This window comes from Sciurus carolinensis, chromosome 11, assembly GCF_902686445.1.
Source record: "Sciurus carolinensis chromosome 11, mSciCar1.2, whole genome shotgun sequence".
Taxonomy (NCBI): Eukaryota; Metazoa; Chordata; class Mammalia; order Rodentia; family Sciuridae; genus Sciurus; species Sciurus carolinensis.
Window position 1 is genome coordinate 9,862,368 of NC_062223.1, and position 23,991 is coordinate 9,886,358.

Here is a 23,991-nt window from a genome sequence, read left to right on the forward strand (position 1 = left end):
AATAGAATAAAGATATTGTGTCCATCTACAACTAAAGATTTTTTAAAAATTAAAAAAGAAAGAGAAAAACCAACAGGCATTTTTTTAAAAAATGGGCTTCATAAAAAATTTAAACATTGGGGCTGGAGATGTAGCCCCATGGTAAAGCACTTGGCTAGCAGGCAGCTGGCCCAAGGCCCTGGGTTCAATCCCCAGTGCCACAAAAACAAACAAAAAATGTTAAGTTTTTGCCATGTGCAGCGGTATGCACCTGTGATGCCAGCGACTTGAGAGGTTGAGGCAGGAGTATTCCAGGTTCGAGGCCAGTCTCAGCAATTTAGCAAGGCCCTGAGCAATTTAGCTAGACTCCGTTTCAAAATAAAATATAAAAAGGGTTGGAGATGTGACTCATTAATGGAATGTCTCTGGGTTCAATGCCCAGAACCCCCCCCCAAATTTCAAATTTGTTCAAATTTGAATAAATTTCTGTTCAAAAATATACTGTATACATGAGACCAAGAAGTACATGAAAAGATGGTAACTGCCTCCAATCCCAGCTCCTCAGGAAACTGAGTGGGGAAGATTTTGAGTTCAAGGCCAGACTGGGTAAAATAATGAGATTTCATCTTCCAAAATAAAATAAAGATGTTCACTGATAATTAAGGAAATGCAAATGAAAACACGAGATGCTACTTTGTGACTCTAGAATGTCTTTAATTTTCTTTTCTTTTGGACATCTTTACTTTTAAAAAATGGAAACCAAGAAGGGTAGGCAAATATGTGGAGAAATCAGAACTCTCAAACACTGATGGTGGAAATATAAAATGGCACAGCTACTTTGGGAAATAGTCTGGAAACTTCTCAGAGTGTCAGACTATGACCCAGCAACTCTACTCTTATGTAAATATCCAAGAGAAGTGAAAGCATATGTCCACACAAAAACCTGTACACTAAGATCCATGGCAGCATCATTCATTCTAGCCCAAAAGTGGGAAATAAGCCAATGTCCATCAACTTCCAAATAAATAAATATAATATATACATACCAGGAAATGAATATGTACTTATACCAGGGATTAAACAGGGGCATTTAGCCACTGAGTCACATCCCCAGCCCTTTATCATGTTTTATTTAGAGACAGGGTCTCACTGAATTCCTTAGGGTCTCACTAAGTTGCCGAGGCTGGTTTTGAACTCATGATCCTCCTGCCTTAGCCTCCGGAGCCACAGGTATGCACCACTACTCCCAGCAAAGAATATTATATTCAGTCATAAAAAGGAACAAAGTATTGACCCATGCTACAACATGAATGACCCTTGAAAACATTACACTAAGTGAAAAAAAAAGTCAGACATGATAGATCACATATTGTATGATTCCATTTACAGAAATGTACAGAATAGGCAAAGCCATAGAGACAGAAAATAGATTAAAGGTTACCAGGGGATGGAGGGAGGGGGAAATGGGGAGTGATTACTTAATGGGAATGGGGTGTTTTTCTGGAGCGATAAAGTTTTGAAACCAAAGAGATGGTTGCACAACATGGTGAATGCACTAAATGCCGAGAAGTGTACCCTTTAAAGTGGTTAATTGTATGTTATGTGAATTTCACCTCAATTAAAAAGTACACTTCAATTTAAAAAGAGAATGGAAACTGAAAAACATAAACATCACCTCCAACGCGCCCTTGACCCTGAGAACCTACTAGATGCATGTCACACACCTCTACCATTTCCTTTAGCCTCACTGCAGTACTGGGAGGTGGGGATTCTCTGGGGCTCAGAGAAAAGAGATGGAACCAGGCTCACAAAGCTGTCAAGGGGCAGCTGCAGGGTCTTTCAGCTCTTCTTGTTCCAGACTCACAGCAACCCTGCAGTCCCCTGGACTTCTCTTCTGGCTCCCTGGGTAAGAGTTGGTGAGGTCAGGCACCAGGAACGCCTGTGTGGCCACAAAGCAGGAGTTAATGACTGAGGAGCTTGGAATGTGCTGCCTCTGAAAGGGCCTCCTTGTGGCTCCACTGACGGTTAGAGCAGGAAGGGACTTTCAAAGTCACGTAATCACACACGCGCACACACACACACACACACACAATCTGAGACAAGAGCCCCTGCTCAGCCAGTCATCCCAGACTGCTTGGGGCGGGGCTGGGTGGTATTCCTGGTGGCAGGTGACCCTCTATGACAAACCTCACATGTGCCACCGCCTAGCTGCCTGTGTCACCCCTGACCTGTAGCCAAGGAATCCAGATAACCATATGGGCAAGTAGGTGTATATGTGTGTGCACACACATGTGATCGGAGTCCCAAAGGCTGCCCCCATTGGTTTTTTTATTCATATATGAATTTATTTTCACAACTGTTTGCCAAACTCTTACTATAAGCTGTCCTAAGCATGTGACACTATTTTGTTTATATCCTCATGTCTCCATTTTACAGATGAGAAAACAGAGGCTCAGAGAGATTGGATACCTCATCTAGGTCACACAACTGGCAGGCAGCCTACCAAGATTTTAAACCCAGAACCCAGAGTTCCAGAGTTGTCTTACTTAAGCATGCATGTTCTTTCCATGGGTGCCACTGTCTCAGGAACATTATCTCTGTCTGTCTGTCTATGTGTCTGTCTGTCTGTCTGTCTCTCATACACACACCCTATATTTCTCATTCTGGTAAACTGCTGTGGTTTCTTTTCTTTTTAGAGGAAGGCAAGTATTGAATAGAACCAGGGCAAGGGAGGGGCACTAAGCTGGTAAGTACCTTCTGAGTTCACAGCACTTTACACCTTACAAAGCACTTTCACATTTGTGATCTCATTTGATCCTACAGCAGCCCTATGAGGTCAACACAGAGGCCCAGATGGGACTGGGGCTCAGGGAAGGTAACCTGCCTGGGGTCACACAGACAGAAAATGGTAGCTCTGAGACTAGCACCTCAGGGCCAAGCTGGCTTTCTGGCTTTATGTCCTGAGAGCACCTACAGATCCCTGGCCTGTGTTCCCCAGAAAGGCACCCCGGGACCACCACTACCCTGTTCCTGCTGGCCCCAGGCAAGACTGGAGCTGATCAGCAGAAGTATTAGTGGAAAGTAGGAAAGTCCAACTCTCTTTCTGTATTTTGTGACCAGGGAAGCTCCTTACTCTTTCTGGGTCTTGGTTTCTTTATCTATAAAATGGGAGGAAACAAAGAAGGAGTTTGGGTTGGTCCTTCCAGCACTGACATTCTACGCATGTGGAAAGCTGTCCATGAAGCCATGAGGACTTTGAAAACTAGGCTGTTCCTAAACGTGGAAGTCCCACAGTCCTGACTTGTGTACCTCACTTAGTGAACAACTTTCAGTCTCAGTTTTCCCATCTGTAAAATAGGGAGGGTGATGGTACCTACCTCCCCAGCATATTTGGCCAGGGCCTCACATTTAGCAGACCTTTGATATGCTCCAAGCCTGGTGACACACAGTCCCAGAACAGCAATGGGAGTCAAGAAGTTGGCGTTTAGCAGACCTCAGGACTCCTGAGTCCTACTGCAGGTCCCTACTGCCTGTAAGAGAGCTGAATTAAAAACCGGTGCTTGCTCCTGAAATGATCTTGAGTAATACAATTGTACCGCGTTGTATTTGTGAGCAGATCAGAGCATCACCTTGATTATTGCAAATCACCATTTTTGTAACCTTGGTTTGACATTTATTCACTTTTTACAATAACTGGAGCCTTAAAACAACGTCAGTGGAGGGGCCCCAAGTGAAGCCTTGGGGGGCGGTAGGAATGGTTCCTGGCATAGAAGTAAACACCCAGAAAATCATCATCATCATTCATCAATCATCCATCACATTAGTTATTCTCTTCAATTTCCAGACAGCTTTCACCTTCGCCGTCCCATTATATGAAAGCAGAAAGCGAGGTCAGGCCAGGCTGGGAGAGGGCTGGGGGCGCAGGCGCGGAGCCAGCAGCTGGCTCTGGGTCGGCACTCTGGGCTGGGCGGGGCGGGGCGCGCGGCTCCGGGCAGGTGCGTAAATCCGCGGGGGAATCCTCGGCTCCACCTGGGTGCGGCGAGGAAATTGCACCATGTATGGGCAGCTACGTCAGAGGGGGCGGGCCCGCCGCGGTGGCTGGGGGACGCCAAAGCAGCCCCTTTTCCCAAGAAAAGTAGGCTGTTGACTGTAGGAGGGGTGGAAAAGTTCGGCGCCGACCGGCAAAAGGCGGCGCGTCTGGAGAGGTGGGGCCAGGAGGTGACCTGCGCCGCCTCGAAACGCCCCCACCCCCCGCGGTCGAAGTGGTTCCGCCCGAGAACTTTTCATTCATAAAAAGAAAAGACTCTGCGAGGCGCGAGTGAGTCAGAACCCCTGCCGCCGACGCGGACCCCACAGAGCAGCCAGCCCAGGGCATGTACCGAGACTTCGGGGAACCGGGACCGAGCTCCGGGGCCGGCAGCGCGTACGGCGGCCCCGCGCAGCCCCCCGCCGCGGCGCAGGCGGCAGCCCAGCAGGTGAGACGCGCTTGAACCTGCGGTCCGGGGCAGACAGCGCCTGGGGCGCCGGATCTGTTCCGGTGCACACCGGGCTCAGGCCGGGATCAGGAGGAGGGACCGGGCCTGGGGATCAGGACCGAGGATCCTGCCCACTGTCTGCCTTGCAGGGGTCAATTTACCCCACTGCCCAGGGCAACGCGCGCTGCGTGCCGAAAGGCGATCTGCGAACGCCCCTTGGTTCGCCCGCCCCTTCTCCCTAGCCGTCGCTCTCTGTCCCTCCGTCTCCGTTACCCTCTTTCTTTCCTATTTTTCACTGCTGATTTTTTGTTTTTGTCCCACCTGCCTCAGCCTGCCTTCCACAGGATCAGCCGAGCTCTCCATCTCGGGCTGAATTCCTGGGATCCCGGGGCTGGGCTGTGGGGAAATGCCCCGTCACAAGAGGCAGACGGGATTCATGAGAAATCAGCCTGGACAGAGTGGGAATCCTTGACTGCCTGTGACCCTCAGTGTGTCTATTTGTTCGTCCTCTACCGCGTTGCCAAATCACTATCCCTTTCTCTGCGTAGTGGACCCTGTGGGCCAGGCAGTGGAACAGAATGGGTTCCGGGAGAGGGACTCTCCACCTCTATGCCCGACCAGGCAAATAGTGCAAGGTGCTGGGACTTGAGTGGGGACATGCAGCTGGCAACTCCTGCGTCCCCTAACTCTCGGCACCGACGGCGCCCACTGCCCGCTGGGGAGACCCGGGAGGCTGCAGGTGCCCATTTCCTGTCGAGGGGCTATGAGCACGTGTCGCCAAGGGGAGGGAAGAGCAGAGTTCGTTCCGCCGACTCACGGCAGCCGAGTCACGGCGGCTGAGTCACCCCGGGGCGCCCCTCCCTTCCTGGCCTCGAGCGGCCCGGGCCAGGACACCTCGGGAGTAGGAGATGCCGCTGGCGGTGCCTTGAGCCCGGAACTAGGGTCACTGGACTCCTGGGTCTGCACGTCTGAGTTAAGGCCACCGTGGTCCAGACTTGCCTGGGCTTGTGGGGGCGCTTCCTGGACAACTGTGCACCCACACCCAGGGCCCAGCCTCCGGGCTGGAACCCACTTTTCTTCACAGGTCATTGAATCCCCATCCCAACCCATTCCTCAGATTTCTGGTTGAACGGGCATGGTCACAGGCAACAGCTGGGATGCTAATATGGGCGCCTCCTGTGGTGGTGCGCTCCACCGCATTTACCATATTTCATGGACTCTAAAACCCCATAGTTTAAAAAAAATCATTATTTTGTGCCACTGCATTTTTAAACTGCCAATTAGCGATTTCAGAACTATTAAAGCTCTGCTGCTTAGCATCAATAAAATGCTCTAATCTTTACCTATGATAATATTTAAAATGAGGAAACTGAGACATATCGAAGTCAAATAAGTTGCCCAGAATCAGTCAGTAAATGTCTGAGCTCAGAATTGGGACCAGATGAATCCAGGACAGTGGCTGTTGCCCATCACAGCCCCTCAGTGTTGGGCATCTGCCATCTGCCACCTACTAGACTCTGTGACACACATTCTCTCACCTGATTCTCACAGCCACACTGGGGGATAGGAGCTGTAATTCTCCTCTTTGTGCAAGTGGGTGCAGAAGTAGGTAAGAGCCCAGCCACTTGGGCTGAAATTCCATTTCCTACTTAGTGGCTATGTGTTTGTGGACAACTGTTCTCCTGTCTGAAAATGAAGACACAATTTTGCCAATTCTATGAGTCACTAGAACAGTGCTGGGCAGTTCACGCTTGCTAATTAGCTCTGATGGAGAAACAAAGGCCTGGAGAGACTGTGTGACTGCCCAGCGACACACAGCTAGTGAACAGGATTTGCTACCATCAGTTTCTCTGATTGCCGAACTGTGCACTTTCTGGTCTCCCAGAACCGATAACATGCATTGACAGTGGACAGCAGTGTGGACTCTGTCCCCGGAAGCCCCTCAATTCACATAGACCTCATCCCTGACCCTCCATTTCTAATCCCTCAGAAGTTCCACCTTGTGCCAAGCATCAACACTGTGAGTGGCAGCCAGGAATTGCAGTGGATGGTACAGCCACATTTCTTAGGACCCAGCAGCTACCCCAGACCTCTGACCTACCCTCAATACAGCCCCCCACAGCCCCGACCAGGAGTCATCCGGACCCTTGGGCCACCTGCAGGGGTGCGTCGAAGGCCCTGTGAACAGGTGAGGAGCGGAGGTGTTGTGCTGGTCTGATTGCCTACAGGAGTGCTAGGGTGCAAGGGACAAGCTCTTGCAGGAAAGAAGAACACAGGCTTAGAAGAGGGAAGGTAGGGTCACTGGTGACTATTGCCCAAGACAGAGATGATAGGAGTCCAGGAGGAGGTCCAGAGACCAAAGAGATCACTTCTGGATCAGGGGTCCCTCTCCAGGGAGGGCAGCATGTTAGCCTGAAAAGAGGGTAGAATTTGCATAGGCAGAAGGGATGCAGGAGCAAAAACGGAGGGGAAAGAGTATAAGGCTTGCATGTGGAAAGCCTGGAGGGTCTCCACTGCTGACAGACACGATGGGGTGGGCTTACACAATCTATATAGTTGGGTGAAAATGGGAACAAGAAGGTTTACTATTTTCTGGGTCTCAAGTTTTCCTATCTCATTTAACACTCACAAAAACACTCTCGGGGATATACTTGGGTTTTTATAATCTTCCAGGCAAGGAAATGAAGGCACAGAGAGGTAATCACTTGCCCAAGATCATACAAGTAGTAAGTAATGAAACAGAACTGGCTTCAGCCCCAGGTCTACACAACTTCAAAGTCAGATCCGGGCCACTGACCCACACTGCCTCACTGGGAGCTAACAGAAGGCTCAAGGCAGAGGGAACTAAGAGTTCTGACTTCCCCTGAATAAATGAATGAGACATAGAGGGTCTTCAAAGGCACAAATACTTTTTTCTTCGGAGGTATATGAGATAATAGTGAGGTGAGGTTTCCACATTTTAAGGTTTCCTCTGAAGACTGGGTAGAGGTTGGGAGGGTGGGTGGAACCCTGGGAGAGAAGCGATTGGCCATGGGTGTGTGTGACCAAATCTTTGTGACCAAATGGGGAAGGGAACTGGAGTATGAGCCACAGAGAAAGGCAAGGGTAACCCCTCCTGTGCTTCCTTCTTTCATCCCTATCCTGAGTGTGACCCTTTGATCCTGGGTACTACTGGGTTGGGGCTGTGAGCTGTGAGTGGGGGCTTCCTCAGGGAGGAGGCCTCCACCAGTTGGCTTCTTACTCCTTGTGAACAGTGAGGGAATAGATAATAATTCCTGCTCCAGAACATAAATACATTATTCATCCTCTCTGGGCTTCAGTTTCTTACAGGGCGAATTTGTTAAGAATATATGTAGGGACTGGGCATAGTGGCCCCCACTTGTAATCCCAGCAACTAGGGAGGCTGAGACACGAGGGTCCCAAGTTCAAGGCCAGTGTGGACAATTTAGTAAGACCCTGTCTCAAAATAAAAAATAAAAAGGGCTGGGAATGTAATTCAGTGGTAAAAAGCACCCCTGGGGGCCCAGGCCTGGTGGTGCAAACCTGTAATCCCAGTGGCTTGGGAGACTGGGGCAGGAGAATGGCAAAGCCAGCCTCAGCAAATTAGAGAGACCCTGAGCAATTCAACAAGACCCTGTCTCTAAAAAAAATACAAAAAAGGGCTGGGGATGTGGCCTAGTGGTTAAGTGCTCTTGGGTTCAGTCCCTATACCAAAAAAAAGAACCAAACAAACAAACAAAAAGACAGTCCCCTGGGTTCAATCCCTAGTATAAAATGCATACATATCTACATATATACATACATGTGCATGCTGGGGAATGTAGCTCAGTGGTACAGCACTTGCCTAGCATGCACCAGGCCCTGGGTTCAGTCCCTAGCTCCCAAGGAAAACAAATAAGCAAAGCCTGCAAATCTATATAAAGTGCTTAGATGGTACATGAAAGGCTTCAATAAAGAGCCTTCAGCAGCACTCATGAGCCCCCTAGCTCCACAGTTCCTGCAGGAAGAGATGTTCTTCCACAGATCCAAAAGGACAAGGGTCCTGGGAACAGGATAATCCTGACCCAGGGACTCAGAAGGGAAAAGGTCACTTCTGGCTGGACTTCCTGGAGGCGAGGGCATCTTAGTTCAGTCCTGGGAGATGAGGAGGGAGGGTTAAGTTTTGTGTTAGGGGAGGGCATTTCGGGAGAGAAATGGGCACTAAGGCTAGGGGTGAGGACCTGCGCCTGAGTGTGGAGAACCAGGCCTAGTGTGGTGGTCCCTAAATCACAGCTTGAGGGTTGTTCCCCCTCACTACCCTGCCCTCCGCGGAGGGCGAATTCTGGTGGTGCGGGTAGTCTCACGGTTGCCCCCATCCCCTCCCTTCAGATCAGCCCCGAGGAGGAGGAGCGCCGACGAGTGAGGCGCGAGCGGAACAAGCTGGCCGCAGCCAAGTGCAGGAATCGCAGGAAGGAACTGACCGACTTCCTGCAGGCGGTGAGCACTGGCCCGTGCGGGGGGCGCCCAGGCCCCAGCCCATCCAGCCGCAAAGGGACCCTGGTCCCAGGATTCCGCGGGACCCAGTACATTAGCCTCTATGCCCCATCCTAGCTCCTTGTCCTGCGAAAAGGACAAGGAAAAGGTGATTAAAAATTCTTCGCAGCGCGCCTCTCAGCAGAGCCCATCTGAAGCCAGCTGACAATTTCCAAAGCCCTGGGCCTGATGGGAGCCTTGCCCATACCCGTTTTCTCCCAGGGGCTTATGGGAGTTGCAGTCCAGATTTACAGGGAACTTCCAAACTCCCACTCTCTCCCATCGGGAGGCCTTGGGGTCCTCAGTCCTTATCTTCCCACTCTTCTCCTGACCCTTTGTAGGAGACTGACAAACTGGAGGATGAGAAATCCGGGCTGCAGCGAGAGATTGAAGAGCTACAGAAGCAGAAGGAGCGTCTGGAGCTGGTGCTGGAAGCCCACCGTCCCATCTGCAAAATCCCAGAGGGAGACAAGGAGAGGGATACAGGCGGTACCAGCAGTACAGGGGGCACCAGCGGCTCACCAGTCCCCTGCCGCCCTGTACCTTGCATCTCCCTTTCCCCAGGGCCTGTGCTTGAACCTGAGGCCTTGCACACCCCCACACTCATGACTACACCCTCTCTGACCCCTTTTACCCCCAGTCTGGTCTTCACCTATCCCAGCACCCCTGAGCCCTGTGCTTCGGCTCATCGAAAGAGTAGCAGTAGCAGTGGGGACCCATCTTCTGACCCCCTGGGCTCCCCAACTCTCCTCGCTTTGTGAAGCACCCAGTGCCACCCCCTGTAGGTGCTATCCTGGTCAACATCTCCTTGTTTCCCCATCAGTCCAGCTGGCCTGGACCATATCCCATGCCCAATACCAGCAGGTTCTTCTCCACCCAGATAAGACTGAGCATATTTTGCTTTGCAGTAGAGCCAGCTTGGAGCCACCAAAGCTGCCCACTGTTTCTCTAGAGCTGGCCTCTCCATCACAAATTGCACTAAATTAGAGACAAAATATTTCCCATTTATGACAGAGAAATTCTGGTAGCTCATAGACTTTGTAGAACTCTAAAGGTTCTTTGGAGCCCTAACCCCTTCCAGGCCTCTCCTTCTATACTGCATTACCCTGTGATCCATTCAACCGTACCCTGACAGAAGATGCTGTTTTACCAGCCTAGAACACTAATTCACCCAGTCCCACTGCCAGCAGTTCCAGGTGATTGGACCAGAGCACTCTGCCAGCCCCTCCTGAATGGCACAGCTCAGGAGATGTCAGAGGCTTCTGTGATGAACTGAATTGCAGCCCCAGCTCTGAGAAGCCCTTAGCTCCAGGGAATCCAAGCCTCCCAGAGAGGGCAGCTATTTATTTTCCTAAAGAGAGTATTTTTATACAAACCTGCCAAGATGGAATAAAAGGCCCGAAGCTTTGGTTTGGGTGTCTGGTTGGATCCAGACGCTTTTAAAGAGACAATTTGGACTCATATGAGTTATAGGTTCTGGTCTCAGCTCATGACTCACCGCAGTGACTTTGGTCATATTCTTTGATACTCTTGACCCTCAATTGTCTGACAAATACAATGCATATGTAGGGAGCTACTTATGCTCTGCCTCATCTCTGGGACCAAGAGGTGAGAATGATGTGGGGTGAAAGCGAAGATGATCAGTTCTCCCCCGGAGGCCCACAGTGCTCCTGCGTGTGCCACAGGGGGCGCTATTATGCCCCCTTCCACTCTCCGAGGAGGTGGACAGTGGATTTGAGGTCCCGAACACCTGCTTCCTGCCCCATTGTCTTGGACAGGAAGGAGCCGGGAAGGGAGCTGGAGCCACTTCAGCGGTCTGATTAAGGCCTGTCCGGGCACTCAACGGGGGGAGACAGTACCTTACGACCTTTCTGCATCCCACCCCAGTCGATCCCCAGTAATGGGGGAAGTTCTGAAGCGGTCCCTCCGGTAGGAATGAGACCCCGTCTTAGCGTTCCCTCCCTCACCCCAACCCCGGCGAGTCCCAGTCAGACGCTGTCCAGGCTTCAGGCTCCGCTTCCGTCCGAGTTTATTAGTTCCCACCCAACCCCCAGCAAGTCCCTCCGCTCCAGCCAGTCCCCCTGCAGCCCCGCCAGCGAGAGCGAGGGGCCTTCCTCAATGCCAGGGATTCTTAGTCCATGCCAGCGGCCCCTGGTACGCTGCCGAAGCGACGTCGAGGTCCGGAGATCCACAGCAGTCCTGGCGCTCAGGGGGCAATCCCGGCGGGCGTCGGCGTAGAAACAGCGCCCTCAGTCATCGGGGGAGCAGGCCAGTGGCAACTGATCCGGACTGCCCACGCTGCCAGTGCTGGAACTCCCGTCGCCCAGGTCGCGGGGCCCGCAAGGGGGCAGGGCTAGCTCTGGTGTCGGCCCGGCGCCTGAGCCCCCCGCGCCGCCCGGGCCGCCGCGGGGGCCCCACTCCTCGCCCAGCGCCAGGCAGAGCTCCTTAAGCGCCAGGTTCTCCCGCAGCAGCTCCTCCTGTCGGCTTTCCAGCTCGGCTAGCTTCTGCCAACAGCCGCCCAGGTCCTCCCGTACCGCCCGGGATGCTTGGGTCCCGAAGAGCTGCCACTGGCGTGCGGCGCGGCGCCCGCGCTGGCGCTCCGAGTCCAGGAAGCAGCAGAGATCGCGCAGCTCCCGGTTCTCGGCCTGCAGGCGCCGGTTGAGCTGCTTGAGCTCGCGAATCTCGCCCAGGTGACCCTGCAGCTGCCGATTCACCTCCTGCATGAGGCGACCGCGCTGCACCAGTGCCGCCAGGCGCGCCGCCTCCTCTCGCCGCAGTCGCCGCACCAGCTCCTCCTTGCCCAGTGCCGCCATCTCCTCGTCCGTCAGCTCCTCCAGGCCGCCTGCTTCGGCCTCCATGGCTGGTCAGGACGCTGGAGCATCGCCCGCCCGCCGCCGCGGCCCAGGAGCCCGACGTTGGGACTGGCGCCGCTCTGCCTCAGGCTGGGGCTCGGGCTCCGCGGGCGGCCGGCAGTGGTAGAGGTAGCGTAGGCTGCAGCAGCCACCCGGGGGTGGGCACGCGGCGGGGCGCGCGTCGGGGCGGGGCCGCGTGACGGTACCAAAGGACAACCAATCCGGGAAGCCTCCCCGGAAACGGGCGGGGCCTGGGCGCCGAGCGCCTCTTCCCCGCCCACTCCGACCGGAGGGATCACGACCCTGGCGCCAGTCTTAACTCAATTTGGAGCGGCTCGGTGTTTCCAAGTTCCAGATTTCCTCAAGCCGGACCCTAAGCCTCTCAGCTTCATCTGAGAACCAAGGTTCGGGCGACCGCTCCTGACTCCTGCCCAACCCGCGACGGAAACCTGAGAGAGAGTTTTCCAGTCTCTCCTACGTTCTATGGAATTCTAGTCTTGGCTCACTATAAGCATCACTCCCAGCTCCTCCGGATCCTGAGTTCAAATGTCCTGGCTTCATTATCAGTCTACCATTCCTCCCAGGGAATTGGCCATCCAAGGGATTCGTTTATTCAATAAACCTTTATTGTGTGTAAAGCCCACGCGTAAATAAACGTGACCAAGATCCTGACCTCGAACTCAGAGTCCACAATCTGGTGGAGGAAACAGGCTGTTCTTAACAACAAGCAAGATGTTGAAGGAGGGCTGGGAGTGTAGCTCAGTGGTAGAGCGCTTACCTAGCATGCCCAAGGTCCTGTGTTCATTCCCAGGGCCAAAAAAGAAGAAAGACTGGGCATGGTGGCGCATGCCTGTAATCCCAGGGGCTCGGGAGGCTGAGACAGAAGGATTGTGAATTCAAAGCCAGCCTCAGCAACTTTGCTGAGGCCTTAAGAAATTTAGCAAGACCCTGTCTCAAAATAATATAAAAAGTGCTGGGATGTGATTAAGTGATTAAGCTCCCCTGGGTTAAATCCCCATTACGAAAAAGAAAAAGGAGTGTCCGAGTACAGTCTAGAGGATTCCCAAAAGAGTTCTCCGAAGAGATGATATGCAATTTGACCCTGAAAGATGGAACAGGACTTTGCTAAGTAGAGAGAGAACTATGTGAGGAAGAGAAAATAGCGTGGTGAAAGACACTGATGCTAAAAACAGCCTAGCTGCTTTGGGAACAATGAGAGTAGCTGTATGTTTTTTGAAAGACAGATGTGTGTAAAGAGTGGTAAAACAGGATTCAAGAGTAGGTGGAAGCCAGATTTTTTTTTCCTTCCTTCCTTCCTTCCTTCCTTCCTTCCTTCCTTCCTTCCTTCCTTCCTTTCCTTCCTTCCTCCCTCCCTCCCTCCCTTCTTTTTCCAATACTGGGGATTGAATCCAGGGGTGTTTTACCTCTGAAATACATCCCCCAACCTCTTTTAATTTTATTATTATTTTTTTGATTTTGAGACAACGTCTCTAAAATTTCCCAGGCTGACCTCCAATTTGCAATTTTCCTGCCTCATCCTGAATCCCTGGGATTACAGGCATTCACTACCACACTCAGCTAAGATTCTTAAGAGATTTCAATAGTAGAATGGAGAGTTTCCAAAGGCCAGCAAGGATTTAAAACAGGAGAGTAAATTTTAAAATACGCACTTTAAAAAGATTGTTCAGGGCTGGGGAGATAGCTCAGTCGGTAGAGTGCTTGCCTTGCAAGCATGAGGCCCTGGGTTCGATCCCCAGCACAGCCAAAAAATAAAAATAAAGATCGTTCAGCGACTCTGTGTGGGATGGACCTGCAGGGAGATTAGTAACACTGTGTCAATGAGCAAGGAGAACTAGGCAGACCGGGCTGGGCTGTGTCAATGGAGTTGAAGAGGACGAAACAGATACTAAAGATACTCAGGAGGCAAATGCGAGGAGAAAGGAATCTGGGAGAAAGCCCAGGTTCCTAGCGTGAGAACTGGGTGGATATTGGGGCTGGCACTGAGGGAAGCAGGAAAGAGATCTGGGGAGAGCAAAATGTCTGTCTAGAATGTGTTGAGCTTTTGAGGGGTTTATTGGTAAGACAGCACGGAGAGATTCAACAGATAGGCAACCCTGTGGATGCCGGTTCCAGGAAGAGTCCAGTAAGAGGTCATTAGTTCGTGTAAGGATTGTGGTTAAAACCATGGTGGGAGTAGGTGCCCTGTGCCCAGGAGGTGCTCATTTGCAGGATGGACAGAGGGACCCCCAGCAAGAGCCCTTGGAAGTAGGACGCCACACCCATTTTACAGAGAAGAGACTTCGGATAGAGCCCTGGGAAACCTCTTAAGTTTAGCAAGCAGGTCAAAGTTGAGAGGCCCCTAAGGAGGCAGAGAAAGTGGGAGGAAGTGAGGGGAGAATCTGTGGGGCAGGAGAGACTAGCGGGAGGCACTTAGGATGCCCTTCTGAAACAGTCTGGACCGGCAGAGCAGGAAGAGTGGGAGATCTGGGATGAACGCCGCTCGGTACAAGGAGCGGCTACTCCACGGACGAGCTTCCGCTTCTTCCCCACTGTCCCCGCCCCCACCGCCTCTGTTCCGGAAGTGGTCCTTCACTGGCTCCGGGTGCTCGGAGCGTAATCCCGGCGCTCCCGGAAGTGGCCCGGCAGCCGCGCGCCGGGCCCGGGCAGACCCTGCTCCTGCTCGGGGCGCCCCGGGCCCGGGCGTCGCCATGACCAGCGAACTGGACATCTTTGTGGGGAACACGACCCTTATCGACGAGGACGTGTACCGCCTCTGGTTGGATGGTTATTCAGGTCTGTGGGGGTCCTTCTGGGGAGCCGGTGGGGCTAAGCAGTTGTTTTGAATGAAAGAGGGGGCGGGGCCAGGGCTTGGGCATCCTTTAGGGAAGTGAGCAGCCGGCTTGGAAAGAGGCGTGTCGAAGGGTTGGGGCTGGCATCCCTGAAGGGACTCAGGGGTCAGGGGGCTGAGTCTTGATGACAGCACCCATTTCCTAGTGAGCGACGCTGTGGCTCTGAGAGTGCGTTCGGGAATCTTGGAGCAGACGGGGGCCACCGCGGCGGTGCTGCAGAGCGACACTATGGACCACTACCGCACCTTCCACATGCTTGAGCGCCTGCTGCACGCACCGCCCAAGCTACTGCACCAACTCATCTTCCAGATTCCGCCCTCCCGGCAGGCGTTGCTCATTGAGAGGTGCTCACCTGGTGGATAGTGGGGAAGCCAACCAGTCTGACTATATAACCATTTTGCAGGCTGAAACCGAGGTCCGGGAGGGACGGGACTTACCTAGGAACTAAGAAAGTTGAAAGAAGAGGTCAGCCCCAGGGTCAGCCCTGCTGGGTCCCCCTTTTCCCTCCTTTATGAAGAGTCAGTAGTGTCTTCTTGCCTCCACAAGATACTATGCCTTTGATGAGGCCTTTGTTCGGGAGGTCCTGGGCAAGAAGCTGTCCAAAGGCACCAAGAAAGACCTGGATGACATCAGCACCAAAACAGGCATCACCCTCAAGAGCTGTCGGAGACAGGTGGGCACTGCACCCACAGTCCATTTTCAGTCCACCCCTTTATTCCATCCGTTTAGCTACTGCCCCAACTCCAGCCTCTGATTGTGGCAGCAGCTTCATTCCTAATCTCTTCTCCCCCACTTTTTGTTCTTTCTAAGCCATCCCCTCTTTTATGGCCAGGGTCACCTTTCATAGGTGATACAACTCCTTGTGGATAAGGGTCGTGTTCCCCGAAGATGTCCAGTTTGCTGGTCATGGTGACGCCTGGGCCCCTGGGCGCCCCAAGAAGGAGCAGGAGCAAATCTGACCTTGGTTCCTCCCCTCCTCATAAATTTTCATTGGCTTCTGTTGCCTCCTGGGTAGAAGCTACACTCCTGGCCTTTAATCTTCAGCCTCTCCTGCTCCCTGCAGACCTCTGGGCTTTCATCTCTCCATTCCCAGTATGTCTTATGTTCATGTTGCTTTTGCCTGGAAGGTACTGTTCTTGACCTTATCTGTCCCTCTGAAATTCAAGTCTTGCCCACAAGACTTTGTGGCAGTGTCAGGGAGAAGTGACTCTTTAGAGCCTTTGATGCCTTTCTTCTATGCCTCCCCTGAGCTCCTGAAGTATGGCTTAGCATTTATACATTTTGAATTCCTAGGACTTAGTCAGGAAAGTCTGTTCCTGTTTAATCTCCTGAAGACTTGAGAGAACATGGTGATACTAAAATGGGGTTACATTTAGAGATAGGAGTGAGTAAGGGCTGGGGTGCAGCTCAGTGGTAGAGCACTGGGCTCGCATGCACAAGGTCCTGATTCCATCCCCAGCACCACCAAAGAGAAAAAAAAAGTGAGTAAATATTAATTATCCAAGGCAAGATGACAGAAGCTGACAAACATTTGTTGAATTGATAATAGGTACTAATAACTAGTAGTTTGTTAAAGAACTGGCAAGTGCTAAATCAACATCTGCCAACTGGATAGGTGTATAGGAGAGGGAGGAATGTTCATGAAGCTGTTCATTGGGTGAGCACATTCTAACCAATCTCCCTCCTCCCTAAATGCCCTATAGTTTGACAACTTCAAGCGAGTTTTCAAAGTGGTGGAGGAAATGCGGGGCTCCCTGGTGGATAACATCCAGCAACACTTCCTCCTCTCCGACCGGTTGGCCAGGTGAGGGGCTGGCCATCTGCCCTCCTACACACACTTTCTCTGGGCCCTGAGGCTGACCCACTTTGTTCCTCTCAACTTCTTTCACCTCCTAGCTTTACTGGGGGGATGGCTATCCCACTTCTGGTCTGTACTTTGGATCAGACTGACCTGGATTCAAATCCCAGTTGTGCCATTTTGCATCTGGGCTGATGTGAGGTGGCACATTAAGGCTCTTAGGAAGTGCTCAGTAATGGCAGCTGCTGCCCTTGTGGTCTTCCTCAATATCCCTTAGTAAACCTGGGCTGAAAGCTTCTCTGTGCACAGATGAAGAGGCCCACAGAGAAGTGACTTGAGACATTTCACACAGTGAGTTAGGACAGAAAGAGGCAGAGTTTGAATGCCCAGCTGAGGTTACAGGTGGGAGCTAGTTGCTAAGAAGGAATGTGTTTATTCAACAATAAACATTTATCTAGTAAGCTTCATGCTCAGGACACTGTTATAGGCTCTATGAAAAGGAATTGCAAGCACTGAGAGGACCTGCCTTCTCCTCCCTGCAGGGACTATGCAGCCATCGTCTTCTTTGCCAACAACCGCTTTGAGACAGGGAAGAAAAAGCTACAGTATCTGAGCTTTGGTGATTTTGCTTTCTGTGCTGAGCTCATGATCCAGAACTGGACCCTTGGAGCAATTGGTGAGGCCCCCACTGACCCGGGTGCCTGACTGATCTCAGCCCTCTCAGGGCCTGTTCCCACCTGCAGTTCCTCCTGCAGGCCCCCAGTTTCCAGCATCCTTTCATCTTCAGGCCCCCACCCAGGCCACCTCTGCTCATAGTCTGCTTTCCCCACACAAACCTTGTCTGCAGAGCAAGAGCCCACTGCTTCTACAACCTGAGGCCTGTCACTCCACCTCGGAGACCTCATTTTCTCTTCTGTTCCATGGGGTGCAATGAGGTGGTAGGCGAGGAATGCTCAGGATCTTATGGGATGGGTTTATTACCCACTCCAACTCCCTTTATGGGCCTCACACAGACTCCCAGGTGGACGACATGGATGTGGACTTAGATAAGGAGTTTCTCCAGGACTTGAAGGAACTCAAGGTGCTAGTGGCTGATAAGGACCTTCTGGACTTGCACAAGAGGTGACCTTGGGAGTCCATGGGGCAGGGCCTGAAGTGGGGGCTGTGGTGGCTCTAGGCATGACCCTTTCTCCCTGTAGCCTGGTATGCACCGCCCTCCGGGGAAAGCTCAGCGTCTTTTCTGAGATGGAAGCCAACTTCAAGGTCTGTGACCCTTTCCAGCCTCTCCCCTGGCATCTTCAGCCTCTGGTGCTCTACCCCTCCTGGCAACTCAGCTCCTGCCTGAGGCTAACTGGCAGGTGGCACTGCTGCTCCCTCTGCCTGCCCCTGAGGGGGGACAAGCTCACAAACTGAGGGGAACTGGTTGATTGAGGGAGGTGGATAGATTTTGGGAGGGGCCTCTCCCGTCTACCCCGTAGCCTCTGTGCTCAGCTCCCTCTGGGCAGAAAGCAGAACTCCCAGGGTCCCTGCCCCACAGAACCTGTCTCGGGGGCTGGTGAATGTGGCTGCCAAGTTGACTCACAATAAGGATGTCAGAGACCTGTTTGTGGACCTCGTCGAGAAGGTGAGCTGTCCTTTCTGCCATTCTGGGATCCCTGGCCTGCCCTGGCCCTGGGTGGTACTGGCTGTACTAAATGTTCTCTTGGACCCACAGTTTGTGGAACCTTGCCGCTCTGACCACTGGCCACTAAATGATGTGCGGCTCTTCCTGAATCAGTATTCAGCATCTGTTCACTCCCTGGATGGCTTCCGGTGAGAGACCTCCAGACCTTGGCCTTGATCTAGCTATCTAGCTGGTCACCTGCTAGGGTTCACCCTCCTGCCAACTCACAGTTCCCTATCATGCTGCCCTGGGGTTTCCTCTTAGAATCTGTGTGACCTTGAGCAAGTTGTCTAACCACTCCATGCCTCAGTTTCCTCACATATAAACTGGGGATAATCATTAGAAATATCACAAGAATTTATAAGGACTTGTTGGGTTTGGTGGCACATACCTGTAATCCCAACTACCTGAGAGGCTAAGGCAGAAGGATCACAAGTTCAAGGCCAACCTGGGCAACTCAGCAAGACCCTGTCTCAATAAATTTAAAAAGGGGCCAGGGATATAATAATAGAAAAGCCCTAAGCAATCCCCAACACCCCCTGCCAAAAAAATAAAAAAGGTATGAGGACTTGTTGCTGCTTTTGTTACAGGCACCCGACCCTCTGGGACCGCTACATGGGCACCCTCCGTGGCTGCCTCCTGCGCCTCTATCATGACTGAGGCTCCTCTTCACCCTGTGCACACTGACAATAAAGTTGCCATGAGTTTGGAGACTGATCTTTGCTCTAGGGAGAGGAGCCTGGGGGGACATGTGCAGTGTGTACCTGTGTGTACCTGCGTGTCATGGTGCTCACGTGTGAGGATCTGGTGTATGCCAGCCCTTCTGGGACTGGGGTGGGTCAGGAATACTGTCTGTTATTTCCCCACCTGCCATCTTCATGCCCCAGTGGAGTCTACCCAGGAGCCAGGAGTTTCGTCTTGGTTTATTCAGATCATATGGAGAAGATTGGGAGGATAGGCAAAAACCTCAGGTAGGGCCCAGGTAAGGGCAGCTGGCATGCAGGAGGGGCCAATGGGCTGCTGACAGGTTCAGGGAGGGCAGGAGATTGGCCGCTTGGCTGGTTGTGCCACACGGGCTGTGAGCGGGTACTTGGTGATGCCGCAGGCATTGCTCCCTCGGTGCAGTCGGAAGTAGCCCTAGGAAGTTAGGAGTCAGGGCCAGAAGGTGGGGAAGGGCCTGTGCTACCCTGACCCCTCCTGCAGTGGGTCCTGCTCACCTCCTCGCCCCAGGTGTGCCCCCAGGAGTTCTTCAGGATCCAGTAAGGGGTGGGGCGGCGAGGGTGGCCACGCAACGGGGAAGAGGCAGTTTGTGTCCCCTCCTCCACCTGGCTCTTGCCAAAACCAACCAGCAGGACAGAATGATCCACAACCCGGGGATCACAGGTGGTGGGCGTGGCCTTGATCACCCCCTTCTGGTAATGCTGCAGAGGCAGAAAGGTTGAGTCTGAGCTCACCCACCCCATGCGCCCCTCCTCCCGTCCCCTACCCTACCCACCTGCAGTGGCTTCATGTTGATGGTCACTGTGATGGGGCCTTGGGTAGCTAGGTACCAGGCAATTGCTGGAGATGGAGGGTGCTGTCAGGTCGTGCCTGCCCTGGGGCTCCTGCTCTTGGCACAAGGGTGTCCCCTTCTCCCCCGATCCCCACCCGTCTATGGCCAGGTCTATGTGCCTCCATCCTGGTCTCTATCCCTTATCCCCTCCCACCCCCGCCTGTCTCCACCCTGGCCGCACTCTGCTCGTTGTCCTGCAGCATGATGAAATCCTGGATCCAGGCCACTTTCTTGAACTTCTTGGCCAGGCACCTGTGGCTCCGGGTGTGCCCCTGGAATGGGTAGTCCTTTTCACTGGCCAGTCCACCTGAAGACAAGCAAGATAAGGGAGGAGGCTCGGCTCCTGGACCTCCCCCAGCCCTGCGCTTGGCCAGTGATGGGGATGCTCACTGTTGTTGAGGATAGTTACATATGCATCCCAGACGAAGCCACCCTTGCAGCCATCTCCACAGCGGCCACAGTCAAGCAGCTCTGGGGCAAAAAGGGACAGTGTGGGTGACCAGGCCCCTAATCCTCCCTCCCTCCCCTGTCACACATACCCTCTCCCAGCCATACCCTGCACAGAAACTTCCACAGGCTGCTGAAATGTGATGCCCCACAGGGCCTCGACGTTGCCCGCGGCAGCCATGGCCCAGCAGCAATTGCAGTTCCTCTAGCAGGTGGGAGAGCAGAGCACGGGGTGTTCAGGCCTCCCCCCCTCCCGCCCGTTGGGCTGGATAGGGATGAACTGGGTGAGGGCAGATACCTGGTTCCTGATAGAAGAGATGATGCCCTTTGCCTTCCGCCAGTCACAGGTGGGGGGCATCGGCTCCCCTGTCTCTTCAGACCTTACCTTTCTTCCCTTTCTTCCCATGCTGGGGCCCCCATCTGCCTTCCAGTGCCCATAGATCTGTCCAAACTCCTCCTCTGGGGGCAGAGAATAGTTTTGACCCCCTCTTTTCCACATTCTGCCCCTCCCACCCTAGCCATCCACATCCTTGGCCATTTGGATCCCTCAGAGGTGGCAAGATAGGGATAGCAAGGCCTAGAGAGCCAAGCTCTTTTCTGGTACATTCCCCTGCACCTGCTGCCTCTAGCCCCTGAGCTGGGCTGGGCAGGTGGCAGAGTTACTGCCCTTGCACTGAGATTTGGGGCAGGCACCTTTTCAGGACCAGGTCTCTGGTCCTGAAAGTGGAAAGTCTGCTGTCTCTCTGCTCTACCAGTATACACTGTAAGAGATTCAGCTTTCCTATCCACCACGTGTGTGCCCAGGAGGGTCCAGGTACCTGTGAGATCACTGAATGGAGTCACCCCAAACTCAGCTGTGCCCAAGTCCTCCTCCTGCAGTTGCTGAGCTTTGGCCAGGTTGTGGGCAAAGATGTCCAGGCGGCGAGCATACTCTAGACAAAAGGGAGTTATCACAGCTGACTCCCAAGCCCCCTCGGAGGCAGGAAGTGGCCACTGGCTGGCTGGGCATGCTCCCACCCAGGTGGTCACTGACTCCTTTCCTGTAGCCCACAGGCCCTACTGCAGACAATGGGCAAGGAAGTGGTTACCCAACCCACCTAGGGTTAGGACTTTCCCAGAGACAGTGAAGAGCATCTTCCTACCCTAGGGGACGCAGAGTGAGGGGCAGAGTGACTCAGAAGGGAAAGTAAGTGGCTGGAGACCGGCTTTCTGCCAGGCCACATCCGCCACCTCCTCTTCTCACCTCCAACCACAGGTCAGGAACTGGAATAGGGTAGGGTGGGAGGATGGGGTCCAGGTACTCACAGATCAGCCCCCTATGGAAGAGGAGACCCAGGAGAGAGGGTGCCAGAGCTTGCCTGTCAGCTTATGCGGGGAGAGAGGGAGTCCCTACCTTGGGGACAAAATGGGTGTCCTTGGGTGTTTAATGAACACATGCCTAGATGGTGGTCCCTTCCCCACTGCCTGGAATAACAGGAGAGCAGCTGCAAGGGCTGGGGCAGATGCCCAACAGCTGCCATCTCCCCTCCAGGTTCATGGCAAAGGATAATCCTTCCTGTACGCGCACATGCATTTGGGAAACCAGGCAGTATAACCCCAGCCCTGCTGAAGTGAGTAACCTGGGCCAAGCTTATCGGCCACAGTGAGCCTAAAGTTCTTCATCTATCTGGGGAGGCTGAACTGGAGATTTATCTGACCCAAAATACCTGCTGGGTTCGAGTAACTCCGGTTGAACTGAATCTGGAACAAGTTGAAGACCTGTTTCAGCTCCAGAGGCCAGGGACCTAGGTCCTGGCAAGGAACCAAGCACAGGTGGAGAAGTCATTGCTGGGACCCCTCCAGGATTGGGTTAGGGTGTCAGTGAATTAGACTTTTTTGTCTTCCTTTGTGAGCTCAGACACAAAAACCACCTTTCCAGTCTCTGTCACTCCCTCTGAGAAATGGGAATGACAAGCCTGCTCCATGTATCATTCCTTCCTTCTTTCCTTCTTCCCTTCCCATTCTTTTGATTAAAGCAGGTGAGCTTTACCACTGAGCCACATCCCCAGTTCTTTTTATTTTATTTTGAGACAGGGTCTCCCTAAGTTGTTGAGGGTCTCATTAAGTTGCTGAGATTGGCCTCAAACTTTTGATCCTCCTGCCTCAACTTTCCAAATTGGTGGGATTACACCATCTTGCCTGGCAACATGTCAGTTGTTTCTGAAGGTGACCCTGGACATGGTACTGGTAGTGAGGAGGGAATGGGGAACAAGTTGGAAGCACTTACCTGGACTCCATGGGAGCCTGTGGTGCTTTGGATTAGGCCTGCCATCAACAGGGCCAGGATGCCGGAGAGCCAGGCAGTCAAAACCATGGTTGTGCAGCCCCAAGTGTGCGCACCAGCAGGAAGCTGCGCAGACCAAGCTGAGGGGGCGGAGCTGCAGAAACCACCAGGACAGCTTGGCATGGGGTAGAGGTAGACCCCTAGAGCACACAGCTGCCTCAGTCCTTCATGTTTTTGTCCCTCTATCTGCCTGGCTGTTCCCCACACCAACCCTTTTTCTTTATTCAACAGTGCTCTAGGCCACTGTTCTGGGCAAATCTAGGGATGCAGAGATGGATCTGAAGGAGACAGGGATAGATACTGAGTGGACAGTGACAACATACAGACACCAGTGTCAGGATGGGAGACCCAGGGGACTACAGGCCTTAGCCACCTGGCAACCAGGTGAGCATAGAGGATGGTCAGTGCTTCCTGCGGAATCACTCTTGCTTCTGGGCAGCTCAGTCAGCAAAATGGCCACCTCCTTCGAGAAGCCTTTCCTGCTCCCTCCTCCTGCAGTATAACCTTCTGCAGCCCCATGAGTCCCTGCTGCTCCTTGCCCACTTGGCATCTGCCTCCCAGTCATACCAGAGATGGTCAATTTACCTGTGTGTTCAGTGTTCAGAACAGGCCTACATAGAGTAGGCTCGATGGTTTTTTGTTTGTTTGATTTTGGTACCAGGGATTGAACCCAGGGATGCTTAACCACTGAGCCACATCCCCAGTCCATATATATATATATGCGCTGTATACACACACACACACACACACACACACACACATTTTAAATTTAGAGATAGTCTCGCTGAGTTGCTTAATATATTAACATAGCTGGGCAACCAATCACTACTAATTTCAGAACAGTTTCATCATTTCAAAAGAAATTCTATACCCATTAGCAGTCACTCCATGTTCCCTACTTCTCTGGAAAACCATTAGTTTCTCTTTTTCTATTCTGAATATTTCATACAAATGGAATATGTGGATTTTTGTGTCTGGCTCCTTTCACTTAGTGTATTATTTTCAAGATTCACCCATACTGTAACATGTTTCAGTATTCCATTCTTTTTTATGACTGAATAATATTCCATGATATGGATGTATTACATTTTGTTTATTCATCAGTTGATGGACAATGGATTGTTTCTACACTTTGGCTTTCATATACAGTGCTGCTATGAACAGTGTATTCAGACTGTTTCTTTTTTTTTTCTTTCCGTGTGTGTGTGTGTGTGTGTGTGTGTGTACATGTTTTCAGTTCTCCTGGACATATACCTAGCACCAATTCTCCATACCTTTGTCAACAATTGTTGCTGTCTTCTTGGTTTTAAGGAGTTATGTTGCTTTTGTTGTTTTTTTTTTTTTTTTTTTTTTGGTGGTACTGGGGATTGAACCGAGGGGCACTCTACCACTGAGCCACATCCTCAGCCCTTTTTATTTTTAATTTGAAGACAGGGGCTCTCAGTTGCTGAGGCTGTCCTCGAACTTGCCATCTTCCTGCCTCAGCCTCTGAATCACTGGAATTCCAGGCATGCTCCACTGATGTGATTTTTAAAGTTCTC

General features: G+C 52.4%; 4 protein-coding genes and 1 non-coding gene across 6 annotated transcripts; 3 read left to right on the forward strand and 2 right to left on the reverse strand.

Moving 5' to 3' along the window:
* Nucleotides 1–4,086: 4,086 nt before the first annotated feature.
* On the forward strand, nucleotides 4,087–12,482 carry Fosl1 (FOS like 1, AP-1 transcription factor subunit). Its single transcript, XM_047519476.1, has 4 exons — nucleotides 4,087–4,454; nucleotides 6,445–6,642; nucleotides 8,823–8,930; nucleotides 9,308–12,482. The coding sequence occupies exons 1-4, from the start codon at nucleotides 4,353–4,355 to the stop codon at nucleotides 9,725–9,727; spliced, it is 828 nt and encodes a 275-aa protein (XP_047375432.1). The 5' UTR covers nucleotides 4,087–4,352; the 3' UTR covers nucleotides 9,728–12,482.
* On the reverse strand, nucleotides 10,992–11,996 carry Ccdc85b (coiled-coil domain containing 85B). The gene has a single exon (XM_047519478.1). The coding sequence runs from the start codon at nucleotides 11,822–11,824 to the stop codon at nucleotides 11,216–11,218; it is 609 nt and encodes a 202-aa protein (XP_047375434.1). The 5' UTR covers nucleotides 11,825–11,996; the 3' UTR covers nucleotides 10,992–11,215.
* Nucleotides 12,483–13,506: 1,024 nt separating the features above from the next.
* On the forward strand, nucleotides 13,507–13,583 carry Trnaa-ugc (transfer RNA alanine (anticodon UGC)). The gene has a single exon. It is a non-coding gene; the product is annotated as a tRNA-Ala (tRNA).
* Nucleotides 13,584–14,434: 851 nt separating this feature from the next.
* Fibp (FGF1 intracellular binding protein) lies at nucleotides 14,435–18,839 on the forward strand. 2 transcript variants are annotated; one of them, XM_047517533.1, is made up of 10 exons: nucleotides 14,436–14,611; nucleotides 14,813–15,011; nucleotides 15,214–15,340; nucleotides 16,371–16,471; nucleotides 17,008–17,141; nucleotides 17,479–17,587; nucleotides 17,665–17,728; nucleotides 18,003–18,089; nucleotides 18,180–18,277; nucleotides 18,719–18,839. In XM_047517533.1, exons 1-10 carry the CDS (start codon nucleotides 14,527–14,529, stop codon nucleotides 18,786–18,788), a joined length of 1,074 nt encoding a protein of 357 aa, XP_047373489.1. In that variant the 5' UTR covers nucleotides 14,436–14,526; the 3' UTR covers nucleotides 18,789–18,839. The 2 variants fall into 2 exon arrangements, 1 of the variants encoding a protein (XP_047373489.1); XR_007103954.1 differs by lacking the exon at nucleotides 18,719–18,839 and having other exon boundaries at nucleotides 14,435–14,611; nucleotides 17,944–18,089.
* A 200-nt stretch (nucleotides 18,840–19,039) lies between these two features.
* Nucleotides 19,040–22,509, reverse strand: Ctsw (cathepsin W). The gene is made up of 10 exons (XM_047518314.1): nucleotides 22,394–22,509; nucleotides 21,834–21,918; nucleotides 20,946–21,059; nucleotides 20,426–20,586; nucleotides 20,236–20,332; nucleotides 20,071–20,151; nucleotides 19,862–19,987; nucleotides 19,624–19,688; nucleotides 19,346–19,549; nucleotides 19,040–19,265 (listed from the first exon to the last, which is right to left on the reverse strand). The coding sequence occupies exons 1-10, from the start codon at nucleotides 22,478–22,480 to the stop codon at nucleotides 19,158–19,160; spliced, it is 1,128 nt and encodes a 375-aa protein (XP_047374270.1). The 5' UTR covers nucleotides 22,481–22,509; the 3' UTR covers nucleotides 19,040–19,157.
* Nucleotides 22,510–23,991: the final 1,482 nt, after the last annotated feature.